The sequence below is a fragment of the Odontesthes bonariensis genome, chromosome 5, assembly GCF_027942865.1.
Source record: "Odontesthes bonariensis isolate fOdoBon6 chromosome 5, fOdoBon6.hap1, whole genome shotgun sequence".
Lineage (NCBI taxonomy): Eukaryota > Metazoa > Chordata > Actinopteri > Atheriniformes > Atherinopsidae > Odontesthes > Odontesthes bonariensis.
In genome coordinates this window covers 10,254,240-10,278,293 of record NC_134510.1, presented here as the reverse complement: position 1 = coordinate 10,278,293, position 24,054 = coordinate 10,254,240, and the positions used below count along the sequence as shown (strand labels likewise).

At 40.0% G+C, this 24,054-nt stretch overlaps 1 protein-coding gene across 1 annotated transcript in view; it reads left to right on the top strand.

The window, feature by feature from the left end:
- Positions 1-8,298, top strand: part of me1 (malic enzyme 1, NADP(+)-dependent, cytosolic) — an 87,440-nt gene extending 79,142 nt beyond the window's left edge. Inside the window, exons 7-14 of the mRNA XM_075464889.1 lie at positions 5,328-5,437; positions 5,944-6,041; positions 6,361-6,474; positions 6,749-6,854; positions 6,988-7,130; positions 7,241-7,414; positions 7,525-7,623; positions 7,744-8,298. Coding sequence (XP_075321004.1) covers positions 5,328-5,437; positions 5,944-6,041; positions 6,361-6,474; positions 6,749-6,854; positions 6,988-7,130; positions 7,241-7,414; positions 7,525-7,623; positions 7,744-7,911 — 1,012 coding nt within the window. The 3' untranslated portion in view covers positions 7,912-8,298. The remainder of the gene's footprint in view (positions 1-5,327; positions 5,438-5,943; positions 6,042-6,360; positions 6,475-6,748; positions 6,855-6,987; positions 7,131-7,240; positions 7,415-7,524; positions 7,624-7,743) is intronic.
- The last annotated feature ends 15,756 nt before the right edge of the window (positions 8,299-24,054 follow it).

Below are 24,054 nucleotides of genomic sequence, written 5' to 3'. Positions count from 1 at the left end.
CTTTGTGGTCTTTCAATATGTTTTATTCAAGGAAGTAACTATCTGAATTGATGCTGAGCCAACAATAAAGCTTTTGCCTGCAGGTTAAAGGAGCTCCACTGCTAAAATTGAGAGATTTTGTCGGTGACCATGGTGATTCATTGCGTCTCACTTAGAAAATTTGTCTATGGAGATTCAAATGCCCATGTATTGAATACCTCTGCTCAGTGTAGCATGAACATGCTCAGATAGCATGTGAAGCTGGCATTCAGAAGTACCCAGCTGGAGGAGGCCGCCATATGACCGTGTCTGTGCTGGAAAAACAGGGCGGCGCTTTTAGGTGCTGTTTACATATACCCGGGTATTTTGATAAACGACGACCTTTCCCTTCGTTTGTGCCTTTCGTTTATACACAAACGGAGTTTTTTCCTCCGAAAACGAAGCTAAAAAAACCCTCAAAAGTGGCAAAAGTGGAGATTTTTTAAAAACTCCGTTTAGCGTTTGTGTGTAAACTGGTTGAAAGAGACTAAAACGGAGTTTTGGGGATTGGAATGAGGAGTTGTCGTCATAGTACAGAGTCCCGCCCCTATCCGCCCTGTTGGCAGGATGCTAGCGTGAAAACGCCATTCTCTCCGTCCATTGTTTATCTGGCAAGCATGGAGGTACTAGCAGCATTTCTGTTGTTGAGAGCTATACTCGCTTGTGTGATTTTGAAAATTACAGTCATACAATGTATTGAACAACAAAGACATTTTTCACGGCTTTAGCAGTTTTATAGTCCAGCGCAACGTGTAAAGTTCAGTCTTGCTATCAGTCCACACACATGAGCCTGGCGCCATATTTTCTTCTTGAAAAGGATCCGGAAGTTCTTCCTTTCAGCGGTTCTCTATTAGGCTTCTGATTGGCTTGTGTGGAATTCTCATTGTTCTAACACTGCCACCGTCAGGCTTGGCGTAATTTAACAGCTCTTGATAGCGTATTTATGTGGATCAATGTAGACATGTTTTTTTTTAAAAACGGGGCTGTGTGCACCTAGTTATTTTTGCAAACGAAGGTTAGAAAATATGCGTTTATCAAAATAGCCGGGTATGTGTAAACAGCACCTTAGAGTGCTTATGGCCCTTTTTACACTGGTCAAAAAACCCCACAAACAACTGGTTTTTCAGTGCAGTGGGAAAGTGTTTAATCACCATTCAGTCAAATGACTCTGGATTAGTTGTGGGTTTTTATCGGCCTCAGCTTGGCACAGCATTGATGAGCACACAGCACCTGAGTTCACATACAAATTTTAACTAAGGACTCAGTGGTCAATAGTGGGCACAGCTCACATTTTCATACATTTGCAGCAACTTTAGTTACAAGATGCTGACCCAGAATAAACCAGTACTTAACTGAGTAATGTTTTGCACTTGCTCATTACCATATCTCTTAGCAGTCACTTGTATTATACTTACCGGTACTCATTATAGTTACCTCCAGCCAACAAACCCAGAAACATAAGGGGGCATATAAGAACCAGCGGAGTTGTCGAGACACTGTCGAGATATACCTTGTTAAGTGGGTGAATATTTTTCTTGCCTGTTCTTCATTTTGAGTGCTTTCCCACCAAGCCTTTCTTGGTTTTAGAGCTGGAAAAGTAATATCACTTCCAAACCTAGACTGCAGGTTTACATACTTCCCATCTTATTGATTAGACCCATGAAATGTGGAAAAAAGTCACTGTGTTAAATGTTCCAGGGAAATTGTAAGACTCCCCAACACCTTTTAGGGATCAGATTCCATCATTTCAAAGTTTAACCAGAAAGTAGTTTTAAAAAGCCAAATAGCTGGTAAATAAGACTGTAAATTATTTGTATACACAAAGATGGATACCAAAAATGCAAACACTTCAACGGTGTTAGAGCCAAGAGAAGATGTGCAAGGAATAATGTTTTGGTACCTTGTCCCTCTTTTGTCATCATGTGTTGTTACCCGGTTACAACACTCTGAAATAAACACTAACCCCCCCTTCCAACACCAACTACTGTCTAAACTAAACATTTTTTCTCTTTCCTATTGGCTAATTTGTTCCAGTAGTGGAGTTCAATAAGTGCTTCATTAGTTGCAGGATAATTAATTAGTGCACATAATTAAGGTGTTACTTGAAACTTGAAGGAATAATCTATGGCTATTCAAAATAACCCAAAGCACTCAATGGACTTTCCTAGTTCAAACATCTGCATCTTGTTTATTACAGTTTCTGTCCATTTTATGTGAGCACAATCTCTGCGTCTTCCTGTTCTGCTGCTGAGAGACTGATGCATTTCTCAGAGCACACAGGAATATGGAGAATGTTTTCAACTTCTGGGTGTGCCTTGGCTTCCTTAAGTTACTGCCCGTGATACTTCAGTGTAGACACAAAAGCAAAGCCCGCCTCGCTTCTTTGTCCATCAGCTGGCGTAGCGGTGTAGTGTCAGATTTTGGTGTTCCATTCAGAGAGTCACCAAGCAAAGACAGCTCACCTCCAAGAAGAAAAGAGACTGAGCACAAGTGGCTTTCAACAAAACACTACCCCTATTCTTATTGGTGTAGGCCTCAGACCAAAGAGCTTTCTGCATCGGGAAGATGTTCTTTTGTTCAGCACCACAATCCCGGATAGTCACTCTGCAGTTTATGGTCATTTGAGGGCTTTGAATATGCATGTGCTCACAGCTCAGCCATCCTCAGTTGCAAATTTCTGTCAGGCCACAAAATCCTCTTTTTTAAAACAAAAAAAAAACATCTGTTGAGAATAGCTGCAGCACGTGAATATGATTTTCTTCTTGCAGACGCCTACGCTCCCAAATCCACTTCTTTGGACTCTGCGTCATGATTTGGGGTCTGCGTGAACTGGTATGACTTTTCATACAGCAAGCTTGCACCAAACTATAGCAGAGGGCGCTGTGCTGGCGTTTGGGCAAGGTTTCATCTATCCTCGCTTGTCGTCTGTCTCCGTCTCCTGAAGCCCAAACACAATGAAAAATTTATAGCTCCCTTTTTGGCCTCATTATTCCTCCTCTTTGCACAGTCTTTCAGTGCTTCATTGCAGCGCACTCCCTGATAGAAAACACATTTCTCCCCTCAACAGTGGTTCAGTGTTGGCAGTAAGTCAGCCACGCTGTCAGTGTCTGTATTAGTGCATCCGTGTCCTGCTGTGTGTCACAGGGAAGGGTAAACACTGACCCAGCGATGGCACTCTCTCCTCAGGACATAAAGTTTTATTACACCTGGATTCGGGTTGCTTCTCATCCTGCCTTTTTTGTTTTGACTCATTTCCACGCGGTTCTTTTCTTCCTCTTCGCTGAAAATCTAAGCAGTTTAGCAGCCTCTGAAAACTAGTGTGAAACAGCTTAACTGACTTGTACAATAACATTGCTAACAGGTACGTGCTGGGATTTTATGAAATGGCTGAAAAGAACTAAATTCAAAAGACAGAGGAAGGACAAAGAAAAGAATGCAAAGAATTTCTAACTGTGAAACCGAGCGATAAGGAGGGATTTAAAAACTAAGGTCCCAAACAGCACTTCTTACTGTTCAGGTTGCTGACAGAGCTGCAAGTACTGGAAGCTAATCACTCTGTTTGCTTGGGCTGTCCCCAATTTCCTGTCACTCACCCACAGAAACATGAGCGCTGTTGTTTTAAATACAGGTTTCAGGCTGCTTCACCCTATCCTCCCATTGTTTCTGGCTGTTAAACAGACTTATTACATTTAAAAATACCTGCCTTAACCTTCACAGTGGCACATTTTTCAAAGGACGAGTAGTTCCATGCAATCTTACTTGTTGCTTCTTCTTGTGCGAGCTCATTTACTTCATGTGGGAAGGAAGGCAGTGAGTCACATGTTTACAGCTTGCAAACGCTCATGTTATCTGACAGCCATGGATGGTAGTTGCCAGTTTTCTGTTCTGTTTCTCACCATTGGACATCCCATATATTTTAATTAATGCACACCCGTAAAACAAAGCAACCAAAAAAGGACACCGTTTTTAGCATGCTGTCAGCCCTAATTGTTTGCTATTACTGCTTTAAAAGCAGTTGATGGTTACTCATCAAAAGAACATAGTAAAAATGATAAAAATATTAGTGAATAAATATATGTAAAATATCCAAAAATGTAAAGGCACATCCATTTTTTTATGTGCTGGAGTTGGATATGTTAGGGTTATTAACATAGTGATATTTAAGAATACAGTTTGCTTTAAATTTCAATATACAGTTACCTACAACAACATCTTTGTACTTTTTATCACTTGATAAATCAAATATTTGTATTTTCATATGTTGATCTTCCACTTTTTTTTTTGTGGACAAAGCTTAAACAACTGTTCGTACAGGATGTTGGGGTAACCAGTAGCCCTGTAGCTTTAGGTTAGCTTAGCATCCAAGGCAAAACTGAGCAGCATTAGTTTGTAGAGACCCAAACTGAGTTTTAAAAAGAAGTTATGGTCATGGCTCGCACATCCATTGTTTTGTATTTCACCAGTTCTAGATACTATGTTTTGTTCTTGATTAAAATCAGGAAGGTTAGTGCTCCAATTTCTATGGCTAAACTTTTTACCCAGGATAGCATTGAACCATGCATTTTTGTAGTAACAGTTGTGCAAGAATCTGCAATAAAATACCTTTTTTTTTTTTTCTTCCCGCATTAGCTTTGCAGAACTCTCGTTTCCTTTTCCGACAGCTGAAAACCTCTTTCTTCATAGAAATAGCTGTAGCCGTTGCTCTGTAAACATCCAGTAAATTCCTGAACAAAAGTTCCATCTGTTGAAAGGCTTGGGAACCTGGGAATCCTTTTGTCGCTTCTAAATCTAATTTACAGACTGGTAATGCTGGCCTTATTTTTGTTGTATGATGCTTAGGAACTGGCTTCTGTGTTGGTGTATCGGCTGAATGTGAGGTGGTCTGAGCAACAACTTGTAAATGTGAACACTGCTGGTTTACTGGGTTGGCTCATTGTTCTTTTGTGCTTGTGCGTTTCTGCTCCTTTATTAGATGTTTGACCTTCCTCACTGAAACTCATTGTGAGGTGCTGTCATAAAATTGAAGGAAACAGGTGTCCAAATGACAAAAGTCGGCTGCTTTAATTTTCATTATCGACATGAATTTTGAGAAACATTTCTCCTTATTGAATGCGTGATGTGGGCATCCATAAAAGATAAATGCAATGCACTGTAATAACTTTTGGTGAAGAAACAAAAATACCCTCTTTTCTCCCCCCGTGCTGTTTTGTGTTGTGCGATAGCACCCCCCTCAGGTCTGAAATAAAGTTTGTGAAAGCAGAACGTGTGTGTGCAGAATGCCCTATGAAATGCTGCTCTTCTGTTTGCAGGTATGGAATGGACTGTCTGATTCAGTTTGAAGACTTTGCAAACATTAATGCTTTCCGTCTGCTGAGCAAGTACCGCAACAAGTACTGCACATTCAACGATGACATCCAAGGTAATTTAAAGAACAAACACCTGCGCACACTCACACACAGATGGACATCTTCTTCTGGAGAATCTGCAGAGTTTTATCTTGTCTGCACAAATGACAAATGTGGTAATAGCTATGCATGAAGAGGCAACCCAGACAGACCAACGGACCAAAAATGTCCCAAAGTTGCTAGTTGCACAGCTGGTTTCTCAGATGCCGTCTAAAGATAGTGCAAATTTTGCCGCAGAAGAAGCAGTCATAGTAACATTTCAGAGAATATGGGCTCAGCTCAGTTTTGTTAAACCGTCTGTACAGGGAAGGCTCTGCACTGGCCTGCATGATGTCCAACAAACCCCCGGGTATCTTACCAGCCACTTATACAACTCCTGGCAAAAAAAATCATGTTATCACTACACTTGAATGTTCTTGAAGCAATTTTATTTGATTTTTTTTTTAATGAACAAAAGACAGATATGAGACCAAACAATTATTATTTTTTTTTTTTAATTGATGTTGCTCTTTATGTTCAGGCACTGCTGCAGTAGCCGTAGCTGGTCTCCTGGCTGCCCTCCGCATCACCAAAACCAAAATGTGTGACCATACCATCGTGTTCCAAGGGGCAGGGGAGGTAAGAGCTGCATTCTGGTTAGGAAATACATCAAATGCAGAGTATGCTGGATTAAGAAATGGGTTCTTTTTAGTCTTTAAAAAGTCTTGCTTCATTTGTCTGCAAACAGACAACCTTGTGCGCTATTTAAAGACACAGAGGGTGACTTCAGTACCATTAAATGGGCCCTTTCACTTCATCACAATTAAAAATGTCAGAAAGAAGCACTTCCGATATGATTTTAATGGAGATGCCATGTGAAACTGAAACTGACAAACCAGCTATGGCGATGTCATGAAGCAGCTCCTCTCGTTCTTCTTCTTTTCGCTCTTGTTCCCAGGCAGCGATGGGGATTGCTGAGCTGATCACCATGGCCATGGAGAAGGAGGGACTCTCGAAAGAGGAGAGCGTGAAAAAAATCTGGATGGTTGATTCCAAGGGTCTCATTGTCAAGGTGTCTCATGTTGAGCCTGCAAACAAACACCCACGTACACGTAAACACACAAGTACACATCCAGACAAAATGACGCTAATCTCCCGTAATCTGTCTATTCTATCTGACCGCAGTAGATGGTCCAGCAGTGTTTTAATTTGCTATGATCTGTCTTGAAGAATTTTTGAGAAGCAGCAACAAGGCGGACAGACTCTCCATGCTGGACTCTTTTGTGTTTTTATGTTTCCACTGATGTTTGAATGTCTTTAATCTCGAGCCCATTGTGAATCCCCAGGGTCGGGACCACCTGACTCATGAGAAGGAGAGGTTTGCTCATGAGCATCCTCAGATGAAAAGTCTGGAGGATGTGATCAGGGAACTGAAACCTACAGCCATAATTGGTAAATCAACAAGTCTTGTGTTGTGTCGGTTAGATGAAATGATGGTGATTCCATAGAAATGCTGAAGATGATGAACTTCCAAAGAAGCATTGTATGATAAAATGAAACACACAAGAACAAACGTCTGTTTCAGGTGTGGCGGCTGTTGCCGGAGCCTTCACCGAGCAGATTATCAGGGACATGACCTCCTTTAATGAACGCCCGATCATCTTTGCCCTGAGCAACCCAACCAGCAAAGCTGAATGTACTGCTGAGCAGTGCTACACGATCACAGAGGTGCTCAGAGCTGCCGGCTACATTTCAAAGCCCCGCTGTGAATTATTCTTTTGCTCATCTATAATGACAACACGAGTTAAAAAGCTTTCCCGAACCACTCTGTGCTGCAGGGGCGTGGCATCTTTGCCAGTGGCAGTCCGTTTGACCCCGTCACCCTGCCCGATGGAAGGACCTTCTTCCCTGGTCAGGGCAACAACGCATACATCTTCCCCGGAGTGGGCTTGGGTGTCAATGCTTGCGCCTTGCGACATATTACTGAAGAAGTCTTCCTGACGGCAGCAGAGGTGAGGCAACAACATGTACAGTGTGGACGCGACCTTTTCAGATCTGTTGTATTCTTTTTATTCGTCTTTACTGCAACTTTTTGCTCAACTGTTTGTTCGCTGATAAACAGGCTCTTGCTCACTTGGTTATGGAAAAGGACCTTGCTGAGGGAAGACTGTATCCTCCGCTCAGCTCCATCAGGGATGTCTCCCTCAAACTAGCTGTCAAGGTGAGAGCTCAGTTTACTCCCAGAATTACAGGGAGTGCATCTTCTCATGTCTGGATCCAGATTCATTGAGTCGTGTGACCCTGCAAGAACTGTAATTTCCAAAATCCTTGTGTGTTCTAGATTATGGAGTATGCCTACGAGCACAACATGGCCACTCTTCACCCAGAGCCATCCGACAAAGACGCATATGTTCGCTCTCACTCCTTCAGCACTGACTATGATGAGTTTGCGGTTGACTCGTACCACTGGCCAGAGAACTGTATGACTGTGCAGTCATGTAAACTTTAATACTTTGCACTAAGACCGTGAGCACTGAAAAGGCGATGTAACGTGCAATATCATCACAACATGTCATGTTGAGAAGTTGAAGAGGCAGTGTGTAGAATTTTCCCAGAGATATATTTCTTTGAAATAAATGGTAACAACTCAGGTAGAATTAGCTGCACCTCCAAATGTTGAAGAGTATCAAATATCTAAAGGAGGTCAGCTTATTAATTGAGGAGCAAAACTTGTGAAGTATTGTACCACTAGTTGTTATCCAATTATATTCCATTAAAATATCTGGCGAGGGTCCTTCATGGGTTACTTTTAATTGTACTGTAATAAGCAGTTACTTTATGACTGTGTCAGCGAAAACCCAAAAACACTTTATCAAATAAAATGGTTTTGATTACATTTTTCCATGTCTGATTATTGCATCTAGTTACAAAAGATAAGAATGACACATGTATTATATTTTGATTTAAAACCGACCTTTGGGGTGTTTTTGAGTGTCTCATTGAAGCCCTGTGCTGCAGCTCCTCTCGCTGAAACACACACTTTGGTATCTTTGCTTGTATTTGGTAATAATCTAGTCTCCCAGTGACACAGCTTTTATTAATATATTTCAAACGGATTGTTTTGTGTGGTTCATTGGAAGTAACACAAGGTTTCAAAGGTGTTTCTGAAGTATCCGTTATATTTCTGATGTTCCGGCTCCATCCAGAGGCCAGTTTATGTCATTGTATTAACCTTATAACACCCAAGCATATGAATAATCATTGAAAAAAAATCATTTTGGCTCTTCTTGCATCTTTTTGGGTGGGAATAAACCAATATTTTTGGAATTTTTGGAATTGGGTTATTTTTGATCATTTTTGATCATTTTAGGCAATGTTGCATATTTGCAACTGTGGGCTTTCCTGATTAATTTTGTTCACAAAACCAAGTCATTCTCTGCAGATCGTTTGGCAAAAAAGGTATCGTGAAAGTTCACCAGTAACTGCTGCTAACACAATAAAATGTATATAATAGACCTTTATTGAACATTCTTAATATAAAGTGCGGAACGCAACCATCATAAACTTTCCATTCAACAACAAATCAAACAGATTTCACAGATCTTTGTTGTGAAAAAGTGAAGCACATATAAAATGCAAAAAATTTAATGTAAATAAAAATGTAATGTAAATATAAAATGTGCACATGAAGCTAATAAAAAAATGCAAAAAAATAATCATAATAATACAATTTGGAGACCTGACCTCCCATTAGCGCTGTGAAAGGTGGACAAAGCAGACCACACCAAACGAGACCAGAACGAACTCGAACAGACCCCCGCAAAGCAGTGTAATTCACTGACCCAAGAAAATGATTGCTGTGACAACTGTCGGCACATAAAATGTAATGTAAAAAAAATATTACACATGGATGTAAATAATGTATGTAAATTTAAAAAATCAAATAATGTAATGTAAATAAAAATATAAATAAAAATATAATTTAAATAAATAAAAAGCTTGTTGCATATCTGCAACTGTGGGTGCTACAAGGTTAAACTGGCGCTGGGTGGCCAACGAGCTCTTAAAACTCTTTCACGTGCTCATCCATGTGTGTGTTTAAGAATAAAAATGTTTACCGTCAAGATGTGAACAAGATGCTAATCAACTCTTTTGAGGTTGAACAAGAAAGAGCAAACAACTTTGAATGGTCGCACACATTGGACGTGAGGTGTGTGTGAAACACAAGAGAGGCACAAATTAGCGGGAGGTGAATAAAACTGTTCATATGATCCAGCAGTATGCTGTGTCTTTTATGAGGAGGATTTTAAATTGATTAAGCAATCAATAACAAGCCAGACAGTCAGTACCAGAGACCTTGGCTGGCTCGCTGCCCATCCCAGTGTGAAGTCAATACTTACAGTAAGCAAACAGACCAGTCAGCGTCCAGTGTTGAGCGTCCCACCCGGGGCAAGTTTCTGAGAGAGAGTCATTTGTTTCTCCCACTTTCTTTTATTCACCCATCCTTTAAATTCCCAGATCAGCCCTGGGGCAACCACTGCTCTGCCCAACTGCCCCGTGTGTCTCAGTGTCAGCACCATCCAGTTATCAGCTTAACTTTCTGTGTCATCAATGGTTTATCACTTCAGCTTGGGGATTTAAGTGCCATAGATACCGTTTCAACCAAGAACACTGAGCTCGATCATTAGGCCGACTTGTAGAAATGTAGTAACTACAGAAACTGTTGAATTGGGCTACTTTGGAAATAGCTTTCAAGCTATTTCACAATTTATCTTGTAGCTAAAGAACTGTATTAAGGCAGAAGTAATTACTTACAAACGGTCTGAATCCTCTAATAAACTTTTTTTAAAATTTAAAGTGGCTGTTTATTTTACACTCTATGTCATTTTTTACATTTTAGCTATTTTATTATCAAATACTTTTGGTCTTGAATGAACTACTTTAAGATATGTTTCAGCAGGTCTTTGTGGTTAACTAGCTGACTGTATTTGTAGCTGATTTAGCAAATTTTTTTTGGCCTCTTTAATTTAGCTTTATCAGCAATCATTTTAGCCACTTCGTCTGTTACATCATCCTAACTGCTGTCTCTGATGATGTGATATCAATGCACATTTTCACACGAACCCTCACAATGCACACTCCCACATCATGGCTGGTAAAGCTGACTGAATTGAAACGTACAGGGATACATGCATTTTTCGTTCCTTTGGTAAAGTTTAGACAAGCTGCATGGCAGCTGTAACCTTTCATCCATTTGACCTTGTTTACAGTCACATTAAATGGCACCTTGCTAAGACCTTTTGATCGATGCCAATCAGTAACACGCCCCCAGGGAAGATTTGCTTGAGTGAGTCTGTCTAGCCATCCTCCCAGTCGCCTGTTTGACATTTCCCTCTCCCATCGGTACGCTCACCATGATGAACAACCAGTCAGTGTAACTTTGATGCCTTTTAGGACCCCCAACTCGGCCTCTTTTTTAATTTTTTTATTTATCTCACATAACCCTGTACTTTAAAGACAATACAATAGGTATTAACTGTATTAGTGACTGATGATGTGCTGATGGCTAATACTAATTATTCAAAACCATCAGGTTCAAATATTTTAGGTCAGAATCCAATTTCACATTAGCAACTCAATTACTGATCTCAGAATAATGTGCCTCAGTAATGCCATTTGCATCAAACTCCTATAAGAGACCAGCAGAGGGCGTCCTAACATATTGTTTGAGCAGAAATCACAGGAAAGGCCAGTGAAGGCCACTGTGTGCACCTGAGATGATGATGGCTGAACTGGATGGCATTTGGATAATGTAGCTGGTAATCCAAAGATGTCGTAGATCAACAATGCTTAGGTTTTAGAGTACTGCAGCCAGTTTTTCTCAAAACATTGCTACACATATGGACTTTGGTGCAAATCACTGGGAGCTGTTTGCTTATTGAAGGTCCTACTATACGCTGTGAGGGTAAGCAATGATGTAGATGTACTAAGAAAGAAAGAAAAGAAGATGGAAAAGGTTTATTTTCTATTAAAAAAAACCTTGAAGTATTTGTAAATGAAGTGTGAGTCTTGACAACTAAAGAAATTCTGTTTTTGTTTCAGCCCCCGAGCATTAGCTATTTGAAAGATAAAATTGCTGTTGACCACCAGACAACTGTTAACACTTCAAGAACTCTCTGTGCACCTGTATGCTGCTTTTTCCTCTCAATCACAAAGAGCCATATTTATCAGAGCCGAGGGTGGCAGCCGGAGAAGTTGAAACGCATTGATTGCTGAGTGCAATCAGTAAATATGAAAAGAATTCAGCCAGCATGCATGAAATCAACGTTTTCATGACAGGAAAGGATCACTGCACAAAAAGCTCCATTAGAAGACAAAGTAGCGTCCCTTATCTCCACTTTTCATGAATGCTTCATTCATTAACTTTTCTTATGTCGACACAAAGAACAACTTTTTCAACAAAGATCAGTTTTGTAGCAGCCACTGTCAGGTTTTTGTATGGACAGTCATGATAGAAATGCCATGATGCCTCTTCATTTTGATGGTAGTATATAGTTGTCATCAGCCTCTTAAATTGATTTGCCTTCAGTTCATTTTTCATGTGAACAGTATTTTCCACTTTCCCTCACTATGAGGACATGTAACCAGTCAGATATCATGTTTGTGAACATTTTGATTCTTTTCAGGGAGAAACAACATAAACATCCACTACTGCGAGATCGTTGAGATTTGACAGAACACATACTAGACATTACATACATTCTACTGTTTCTTTGACATTTTCTTTTTTCTGTGCCAGATCTCACTGCAAATTCTTTACTGCGAAAGCAACTCATCTGCAATCAGTATTTTTGATTTTGGAAACCAAAAGGGCAAGGACACTGTCATCACGCAGTATTTGGTGTATAAAAAAAAGGAGCGAACACAAGTTGTGGCTGTATTTGTGCTGTAAGACGGCACAAGTTGCTACACAGGGTGACCTTTCTTTCCTCAGCAAATTCTGTGGCCTGCCTGGCTGGTGGTAGACTGAATGAGGACTATTATCAAGAAACTACCCCAGCTCAGCAGCTTCCCACTGTTCTGCCGTCTCCATGAATTATTCTGTGAGTAATGCAGAGAGACGTCTCTGTCTCACAGACAGTTCGTGAGGCCTGCACGTCAGCGCACAGGTTTTAGCCTAAGAGGCAGTGGTGGGCGCAGGTTTCCGACAGCCTGTTGTTTCTCGGGCGGGTACCACGCGCAGATACCAAGCCGGAGCTCCAATGCCTTGACAAGTTTTCCATAATTAGACAAGGCCCAGCACTTGGTATTGGGATTCTTGCGCTGAAATCTAATATGACATGTGTGATCACGACCCAAAGTCGTGTTTAATTAATTTTCCTTACAACACAGGGTGCACAGACATCTTTCCCTGCAGCTGTCACCATGGGAAGCATCCTGCTAAAATAGCCTGCTTTTTTGCATTTTTAAGCAATTATATATATATTTGTAGGTAGGCCCTATATTTAAGGTAAAATACCACATGTGGCAGGTCCAGGGATTTGTTTATTAGAATAGGGACGCTGTTCACATATCGAAAAGTTTAAGAGTGCAGAAAGGCAACATGTTTTAACCTACTTTAGTTGAGCTTCTTTGCAGTACTTTGCCTTTAGCTGTTGAGCATGTCTTTGCCGCCTTCTGAATGTCGGCACATGCTAGCCAGGCTTGTGCTTATTATTCTGCTGTAAGCTCCAGATGGATCAACACATGCTGAAAATATGACAAGCAAGACATTTGCATGTGACCTGAATCACTCATTTCTGCTCCACCATGCAAACGAATCAGTCCAAAGTCTGAAATTCCTAAATGAACTTGGATTAGAACATTAGTATAGGATGATACTGCTGACAGTCAAATTCAGACCTCAGTATCGAATAGTCTAAGAGGAGCTGTGTGAATGTGTATGTGGAAATGTGGCCAAGTGCTACATGAACGCACTTCATTTACCATTTACACTCCAAATGAATAGGTGCATTTCCAATTCAGAAAACTTTGATCACATTTTTTAAATATCTACAACCCTATGTGGAAATTAGAGCAAAATGTGACAATGTGACTACGTGATATTAAATTGAATGAATGTGCATGTGTATAAAATATTTACTAATACTTTAATACTTTTACTAAAAGTATCTACATTTCAGAGAATAATTTGCTTAGACAGGATATAGATAAACATACCTATCATTGCCTTATTCAGTATACTGTACCATCTATATGCATGTGTAAGTGCCTTTTTCATAATCGGTGTTGTGTGTTTTTAAATCTGAATCTTATTTTCAGTGTGCACGAACCTGCTCCAAAATAAACAGCACTTATTAACAAAGAAAGGTAAGCCCACCATCACACTTGATGCACTCATGACCAGTAAGAGAGCATTGATGTTGAGCCTGAATACCCTCTGCCGCACACTATTGGCCGAAATCCCATTCAACATGCATGCGTTTTAAGATATTAACATGCATGTATTTGCAACAATAGCCTTTGCAATTGTTCTCTCGATCTTCATTAATTCTGTAATTGTTTGCCGCCAGTGATTTACTGCCAAGTTTTGTAAACATCAAAGCGTTTTCTCTTTTCTCTGAAACCAGACATAACCCATTAAATTAACATGCATATTGCATCTTGAGCTCAATAAGTTGCCTAATTAATTGTGAGAGGCAACAACAGCTTCTGGTTGTTATGGGTATAGAAAGTAGTTTGTTTCTCTAAGCTTGTGTGGTTATGGTGCCAGTCCTAATGCACACGTGTGTGTGTGTGTGTGTGTGTGTGTGTGTGTGTGTGTGTGTTGCCGATTGTAGATGAGGATGGCGAGGTGTATGTGATGGTAATGCGGCCTTCAGTGCTCTCCTTGCCCATTAATAGCCAGGTTTGCTTTGATGTGGTCAGCATGAGTGAGGTGGCTCCTTTTTTTTCTTTTTTTTTTTTGCATCAGTTGCGGCATTTAAATCAGCCTGCTGTGTTATCTCCTTAACTGCTCAAGTGTCCACCTGAGTTTGTGCACCTGATGGATAAATTAAAGACCCTACAACTTGTCACAGAGTTGTGTGCCATGCCAGTATCAATCTATTATGGCAATGTGGTGCAACGGTAAAGTTTGTGTCCATTTTCACTAATAATGCTGTTAGTCTCAAGCCAGTTAATTTCGTTCGGAATGCATGTTTAAGGGGTACCACGGTAATTTAGCCTTATGGCTCTTGTACACCAAACCAATTTGAAGAACCAGCAACGAGAGGCGTCGTGCTATGTCTCCTCATGTTGCCGCAGACTTCCAACTTGTCTCGCCAGTGCAGAAGAGGGCGTTACACAATAAGGGAAACTGGAACATAAACATAGCAGTGTTTGCTTGGTGTTTTGGTAATGCCACTCAGAGTTGGTCTCTCTGGAGTCATGATTATCTCCTCTTTATTGTCTTTACTCCACATGAAAGTGTTGCTGTGAAAAGTGTTACTTATGAAAGTCCAACCATCTGTACTCTGACCGGATTAGCAAACTTCCACCTCCCCTAAATGATCTGCCTTGCTCAACTCTACTTCCCTCTTTAGGTTGACGCCATGACAGGCACCAACAAGCTCTAATCCACAGATACAGTACGAGCATCTGCCTTCACATCGGAGCTTTTTAACAGGGTGAGGCATTGCACCAGACCCCTACTCTTAATCACAGGAGTAGCTGACATGTCTCCATGTCTCTTTGCTGACGAATTCTAACCTGGCTGCAACAAAAAGTCCCGGTTTCCCTGTATAAGGGTTGTAACGATTCTTTTTTTTTAAATTGGTTCTCTTATCCTTGTAATGAACTGAAAATGGACAATAAAATCCAAATAAAAAAATCAAGCTAGACACTTCAAAATGATCAGATAAATTCAGCTGCAGGTCCCCATTATAAAACTATTTTTGTTCTCTTACCGTGTTTGTGACTCAGCTCTCTCAACACTGAACTCATCGAGGATTATCTACAAACACACATCTTCAGCTAATCGCGGTATACAGTAATCCCCAAAAGTTTAGAAAATAGTGATCTGTTGTGCAAGTCTCTGAATGTCTCACAGGCCAGCTTGTAAAGAGCACCTGATCAGGCTCTTGACCTTGCTCTGAATGCTCCCTGCACTATCCTTCACTGCACATCAAAATCTCTTGAAAATGCTCCGAGAAAGCGACACGTGTCAGATTATTTCATCAGAGAAAATAAACGGAAGCAGAACAGATCAATCGAAAACTGTGGGTAACACACAGTAAAATCACAGTGTGGGTACAAGTGTGCTCATATTCTGCAGGCTGCATATAGGTGGATAGCTAATTATCTTTTGTGGATAGGCACAATGGCCTGGAGGCCAGGCTATGCCGGCCCAACAGCCTCGAGCACAATACCTGTAAACAGTGAGTAACTAATTGAAAACATAGTCTGACATGATTGTGTTGTCTCACAATGACAAAGCTGATGAATAGGGGGGTGGGCTTTTAATCAGAAAAGCTTTATGTAATGAAAAGTGGGAGTATGTTCCTGATATGAATGGCTGCAGCAATGAGAAAATGAAGTGTAACCTCAAACATGTCTGCTTCTCAAACCACGGGTGCTCTTATTAATTCCATTTTCAAAACATAGGTGTATTGACACAACTTTAAATAAACAATAAAAAATGTTCAACTTGAAATAAAGTATCAGATGACACGGGTGTATTGATTTTCTAACGTTTTAAATGTTACACCTCACTCATTTAACCCCCCCCCATCGTGACCGACCAATGTGTCCCTATTATCAACCCTCAAGGCTTCATAATTATATCTCTAATTGTGTACTATGTTACAAAGGAGGCCTATAAAGTCATTTGAATGACAAGTGTGGAAATGTCCTTCATATAGGTCACTGAGTCTGCATCCATCCATCACCTCCACCCACCGGGATCTTTAATGCCATGAGAGAGAGTGGGTCGGTCTAAAAAAAGAGCTTTGCGTTACTCGCGCTTCATTGCGTGTGGGATACGTAACAGTAATCCAATCAGATAAAAGACTAGTCAACAGACAAGTTTTTCCGGATATTCCAGCCGCTGCACGCCCGCCACAAATTCACTAGCTCCCAGTCGACCCGTTGGCTTCCATTACTCTGAGCTCTGATGTTACAGGCTCAATTTTTTAGACGCTGTCTTTAAGTGATTTTTGCAATTAGGCTCAGAAATGTGCCTCTGCTTCCTCTCATGCACAATAAAAAGCCTCAGCTGTGTCTCACTCTCCCCCCTACATGCTCTTCGGATATTTATTCTCTCTTTTTTTTTCTAAGTGGCTCCTACATTTGCTCTGATTTGTCCTTGTTTGTACAGTGAGACTGAATTCCGAGCCACTGGCTGGTTATTGTAGCATCACATGTATCACGGATGCTGCCGCTAAGCTGTTGAGCTGAATAGACAGGCTGTTTTAAAGGACACTGTAATAAACAAAACATTCATGTAAAACAAGAGAAGCGAAGATAAAAATAAACGGGTTCATGATTCAGTGATCTCTACTTCTGTGCCATAGAAACCACCTGTCTGACAGTGCTTTATTGCTCTAGTATGTTTCTTTGGATGAGCAGAGCACCAGTCTGTTTACTAGTTTCTGAAAGTACAAATGTGAAACATCTTTGGCTCTGGAGGAGCTTTTATGGTTTTTTTTCTGAAAATAAATCTGGTGATGATGGCAAATGATACTGCTGATTCATACAGTACAGTACAATCAGGGCTGTCAACCAGGCCCAAGGAGTTAAAAGGACATGAAGTTAAGTTTCATCATGGAAGATTGTTGGGGGGTCTTGCAAGTTTACGTTAATGTAATACTCACTCATATATTCTCCAAACAGCTTTTTCAATGAAGCAATTATTTTCTTCTTTTGTGTTACAAGGTTAAAAATGTCACTGGCATCAAAGTCTCTTTCTTGGCAATAAAGTAGCATAGAAAAGCAGCACAAAGTTCAATGGTTACAACACACTTCAGATTCTGATTTACAATCAATGCTATTCTTTAACCTTATTTCCAAAGTTGTAAGGAACAAAAGATAAGCATCGATTACTTCCATGTCCCACTTACCATTTCATGAGAAATAGTAGAAATCCTGAGACTGTGGGCCCCATGGGTTCTTCTTCCTGCTTTGGTTTGCTCAAGCAGGAATTACAACCTAATTTAACAATTCAAAATTAGTTTAGTTTAGCTTAGTTTAGTTTGGCTGAGATGCACTTTTTAAGAAAAGTCCAGTCAGACAGACAAAAAGATTATTAAGTAAAAGAAGTAGGATGTGCGGGTAAAAGTAGAACCCCACAAATCAGCTTTGTTTAAAAACTCACCAAAGAAATAATAATCAAAGAAAATTACAGTTCAAACATTAAGAAAAACAAAATAAAACAACAATAGATTGTTTCGATTGTGTCGAAGACCACATTTTGAAGTCAAAACATTTCTCAGTCTCACTTTGTATCTGAAGTTTGGATTAGTATTTCATAATCTAACTCCGCAGCATCTTATGTAGCTCTGTCTTTGAGACGTATGATACATTGGAAGGTACATGTCATTGATTTGTCTACAGTGAAACAGGAATGAAAGTGAAAAAGCAGCTGTATCCACAGTTGCTGCTGCTGCCTGTAGCACCAGTTTAGTTGACATTCAGCTGATACATTTATTGTTATGAACAAACAACTTACTGCAATATCTGTTAAAGTAAAGTGGTGATACTTTTAATGCCAGCAAGCCTATCAATAATAAAGAGAATTTTCATGGCATTGTTAGATAAGAAAAGCCACCAGTAGCCTAAGGATTGTTCGCACGGAATTGTGTGAAATGACACCTTGTTAAGGTGTTTTTACATGTTTTTGATATTCATTTAAAAGCCACTTTGTTAGGTGAAATAATCGTTTAAGGTTAGGAACCAAAACCTTTTTTACTTTAAGGAGGGGGGGTACCACGGTCTGGTGTTAAATGCAGCACTTATATAACCTGCACATTCCTCACAAACTGTCACCATCTATAAAGTGGTGTTGAGGCCTTGGCTTCCTTCTGTTGAGATATGTTCGAACCTGAGAAACAACACAAAAGTTGTTTAGCGATAGAGAAAAAAAAGCATTATACAAAACATATTGCATGACTGTGTGTGTAGATGGGTGAATGTAGCTTGTAGTGTTAAAGTGCTTTGAGTGGTCAAATAGATTAGAAAAGTACTATGTAATTACAGCACAATTACGATTTCAAGGATGTTTCTGAGACCAGGTTGGACTGGTAGTAGATATATATGATTCAGATTATCATTAGCAGCTCTGTCCTGCTTTAACCAGATGTTTTAGTCCACGAAAAAAATATGACATACCATTAATCCTCATTCTAAGATGTCACTTGAATCACTTAAAACAGAACAAATTGATTGTAATTGAATTAATGTCATTTTTGATGCTTAACGTGATTCTTGCTGTATGATCTCTTGAACATGCAATAGCTACATCGGTCCACACTGCAAAATGTTGTAGTTTCACAAAAGGCAAAAAAAATTGCACGATTTTGTTTTCTTTGCCCTGTTCTGTACTCAGATGCAGACTGACATTCTTCATCAGCATGTCGACACAGACTGCATATGCCACAATACCTCTACGAAGGAAGGGGGATGATGGAAGGCACTAATCATTAGATCCTTATGACACTCTGTACTCTGCCATGCAAGAGTTCACGAGTTCAAGACTGGTGCAACACAACTTTTATCACAGTCATTGTCCTGGTCTACTTCATTCCCACTCACAATGCACAATTCTGTTACTGGGCTCACACCTGGGAATTGTTAGGGTGAAGGGTTCAAATGACATGGATAGGTCTACATGTGATAAAATACATAGTTAGACAGTAACAAAAATGTACCTCCTTGTGGCATGCACATTTACAAACATGGACAATGGCACGACCATGTATTGAACAAGCGCAGTTTCTAGCGAGAATGAGCTATTATTGTTGATAATACTTACACTTTTCCTTCTCCGTGGATCTTCAGCTTTTGAGAATCATACATTCTTGCCTTGGACATGAAGCATCAGCCTCAGCGTTTTGGAATGATCTCATGCAGGTAGCCATAAAATGCGTAATAGGCATTCTTGTTCCAAAAACGAATCAGCTAATCACCGACCTTCCACCAGCTAACTATGACTGCTTCTTAGAACAATGATTTCAACAATAGAAACAAAAGTTACACTGAACTTCTGGGGTTGTGCAAGCGTAACAATCTTGACAGACTTCGCAGGGGTAAAGTAAACAAGTGGTCAGTTGACAAGTTAACTAAACTGCCCTGTTCAATACATTTTTGAAAACCAGATATCATTCATTCTCTTTCAGTCCACATTTGTTTCTCCATTTCTTTCATTGACTTCTCTTCCTCTGTTAACCAGCTCATATCAGTCACAGAAGAGCCTCTTGCTCACAGAGAAGCCTTCCAGATGTTCTTTAGTCCAAGATCTTCACCCACAGAGTTGTGGTCATCATGTGACCATCATGTGTTTGAGCTTGCTGGTCTTTCTGGGTCAGTCAGCCTCTTTCAGTCTCCCTCTCTGCTGCTGCTGTTTCAGTTCCCCGAGGCTGTAGGAGCTGGTCAGTGAATCCACATGACCTGAGGCTGTGCATAAACTCAGGCAGGTCTTGGGACTTAGAGGTGCCGCCTCAGATTTGCAGTTTTGCGCTCTGAAGGGGCCTCTGTGATAGACCTGGATGTGATCGGATCCGAGTAGCACTAATCCAGTGGGCTGGTTGAGGCGGGTTGGGACTCTGGTGTCCCATTAAGTTTAGCCTGGAGGATCATAAGGTTGCAATTTCAAGAGTCTGGACTCGCCCTGCGTAATATGAACCGAAGGTCCAGAGCGCAGAGATGTTCGTAAGACTGCCAGCGAGTAGAAGAGCTATTATACTATCGGGGGTGACAGACAGAGAAAGAGGTAAGAGGATAAGGGTGTGACAGGACTCCTCAAGCCTGGGAGTTTCATGCAAACCTCTACACTGTATGGAAGCAGTGCAGGAACAAGTCCTTGTTTAGTAACAGATGTTCAAGTTTTGAGTTAATACATTATATTTACATTTGCAGTTACGGCATTGTGTGTTTGGTTTATAGTGTGTGCTGCCTCGTGTCTTTCATTAGGTTTCTTTTTCAAAACATTACCACAGAGAAAACAAGAGTCCTGTTCTCCAAATGTTGCTTAATTCAAGTTAAAATTCAAGTAATTTAGATGCATTACTACGGATTGGATGTCGTCCATACGAATCACATTTTCCCCGATTTCTAGACATGTAGATTGTTTTCATTTTGCTGACATTTTGAAGAGCCATAATGAAACTTTTGCTACCATACAGATACAATAGAAGGAAATTAAATTCTCAATTACTGAACATAGTCCACAGATGCCTGTGAAAACAGGACAGAGCGTGAGACCTCAATACCTTCGCAAATAAATTTACAAAGAAAGAGAAAGTGTCTTTTGGACAGCTGGATGATGTTGCCTTTTTGTTTTTTAAAGTATTGCAGTCTCCCAATGTTTTTCTGTCCTTCATGCTGATAATAATTTTCAGCAGGTGTGTGATTTAGTATCAGAGAATATTTGATATTTCATGCATTTTCTTGGTGTAACTTTTAAGACAAACCTATACCCTGCAGGCATCATTGCTCAAATTAAAGCTGATATAATCAGACTCAATTAAATCCATTGGAAATGTCCCTGTTAGCTTCTTTTTTTTTTCTTTCAGCTACGTGTTATTAATTGGGTCCCATCCCAGTTTTCTTTATTGAACATGACACTCAAAATGGGCCTCGTCTTTATATCTATCAGTATGGAAGCACGTAAAGGGATGAGAGCTGAAAAAAAAAACTGAATAATTAAAATGAGATTACTGACCAGTTAATGTGAGTATAATGGCAAATGAACCAGCACATGCAAAAGCGTGAAAAAAATTAGCAGGCTCTGGTCTTCAGATGAGAATTTTGACACTGTGACCTGTTTCAGCCTTCAGGGGCTCAACTTTTCACTCCACAATGCACACACACACACACACATAAGCACAAGCCTAAACCTAACCCTAGACTATCGGGATTTTATGGATTTTCTGAAATCTCTTTACTTGTAATTGGGAGGTAATACTGCTGCATATGCGAATTAGTGTTACAACAAATAATCAACCAGGCTGCAGTGAGAAGAAAGTAAGCTACAGAGTCCCAGTACCACAACATTGTGTTTCCATATTCTGTTTTTTGGAAAGCACAATTGTGGACAATGTCTATTTATGAAGCTATTTTATTTAATCTATTTTTTTATTTTTCTAAGTCTTGTCACTGGCATCCCCCAATCACCTTTTTAACTGTATGAATTAATTTTCTTTGGATATGTAAATGAAGCTACTTAGTTAGGTTTCGGAAATTAAATACCTGATTGGAACAAAAAGCATAGTCTAGCCTTAAATAATTAAATAACATTTACACAACCTGTATGTTCCTCACAATCTTTCACAACAGATTGTTATGGGACACAGGGCTCCTTTGGCTTACAAATGTACATATCATCATTGGCGCCTGTCTATTTTATTTTGAGTAAATTGGGAAGATATCTAACTGGAGTCGCTAGAAAAAGGTAATTAAAAAAAACAAAAAAAAACATGTCTGCATTTTTACACCACCTGACCTCTTGGCTAAAGAGAAAAGAGAAATAAACACTTTAAAGAATTAAAGAATAATGAAGCCTTTGTGTAATTTAGCTCTACTGGAGAAGCAAGTAAAACAACCTGCCGTGAAAGAACATAGTGGCACTTGTGCTGTGCTCTGTTCCAGACATAACAGCGCTCGTATGGCTCAGAGGTTATTGACGGGATGGGTATTATGTGCTTCAGTTCCTCCCAGTAATAAGAAACAGTCTCAAACAAGCCAACGATCCAAATCAAAGCCTGTATTTGAAAAAAATAGAATAAAAATCACTCGTTCCTGCTGGTGATTTTGGTCTTTTGTTAATCTTGCTGGAATGTTGAAGACGAAGGCCTGTTTTTCAAGGGTTTGCTTTAGAGGAGGAGTGTGTGTATTTCTGAGTAATCAGTGTGATCATTGCAGAAGGATCTTCTCACTTATAGCAGTCAGTTTGGGGAATCAGGTGGGATTCCTGACAGACAACCCAATTAGAAGAGCAAAGTTTTCCCCATTAGAAACATCCCAAACCCGTACAAGTTGATAGAGGTTGGATAATGTAGAATTTAACACTGCATCGGTGCATCAGGCACACTATGGACGGTGTTGGAGCACAGATGTGCTTTGCTTGTGTGACAAAGTAAAAAACAGTTTGAGACAGAACGGGCGCAGTGTAGAAATTCAAAAACTAGCTTAAGCTGCTATAACACATTTAAGGTTTGAGTTGTTTTTGGAAGGTGAAAACACTAATGTGACCGTGGTCTGAGCAGCAATTAGCTTGGCTCACCCTTCAGGAATCTTAACTTATTCTCCAAACTAAGAGCACTCTGCAGGTAAGACACCGGCCACTCACATGTACTTCACAAACCCCACTTCAAAAAAAGAAAAGGAAAAATACATTTAAAGTGAAGATACTTGAGAGGAATGACGTCAGCCATCACTGTCTGATTAGGGCACAGCCAGTAATATTTCCTCTGTGGAAATCTGAGGCAAAAGGAACAACACCAGTATCGCAGAAAGCAAAATAAATGTTTCTGTGATGTAGCATTTTGTTTTTCTGTTTATACCGCTTAACCAGTTTCCTCCTCCCTCCTAACTCAGAGGTCTGGAGATTCACGGCATATCAATTAAAGAGTTGTTTTGTGTTCATGTCTGAATTTTTGGTGTGGAGGGTGATTTGGCATGACAGAGAGGCTATTAGCGGAGCTAAATGATCAGCATGAATCCTCCCCCACCCATTCACAGCACCACATTCACATCTTTGCACAAGATTCCACAGCCCATTATTGGCATCTCTCGTCTTTATGATGGCTAAAACCAAATTGGTTGGAAATTAATTTTCAAAGTCTTCAGCTGAGATTGAAATAAAATAACTTACGACTGGGCTCTACATTGGCAAAAAAAAAAATCAATTGAATTGGTCAGGAGTATCTGAATTTTCCCTTGCTGTAGTTTTCTCCAGGTAGATTTTGTTGCAGCACAAACCTTGAAGCGGTTGTGGGCTTTATTTGCAGATAGATAAAGGAAGACTTGAATCTCAAGACCATGACATGACCTCCTTCATAGCTCCTGAATTGATTTTATTCAAAAGGGGAAAATTAGCAAGGCCAGTATATTTCAATTGTTGGAAAAGTTCTTTGAGAAAGCAGAAAAATAATCAAAATAGCCCACTTATTTTACAGTTTCTTAATTCTTTTGACAGTTTGTCCATACAACTAAACATACAATCCCCTGTACTTATTGACACACATCAATGGGGATGAATGTGTTTACATGGATTTTAGTGCTGCTGAGGTCCCTTACATTGAAGCCAAGCTTCTCTAGATGTTGTTTGGTAGATTTTTTTTCTTTGTCTTTTGATAATTTATTTGATATTTCTGATTTAGGAAAGGGGTGAATGACAGCAGGAAGTTGGTGTTGGCCCTTTTGAAGTGTACGGCTCTCTGAGTGGTGTGGATGGACA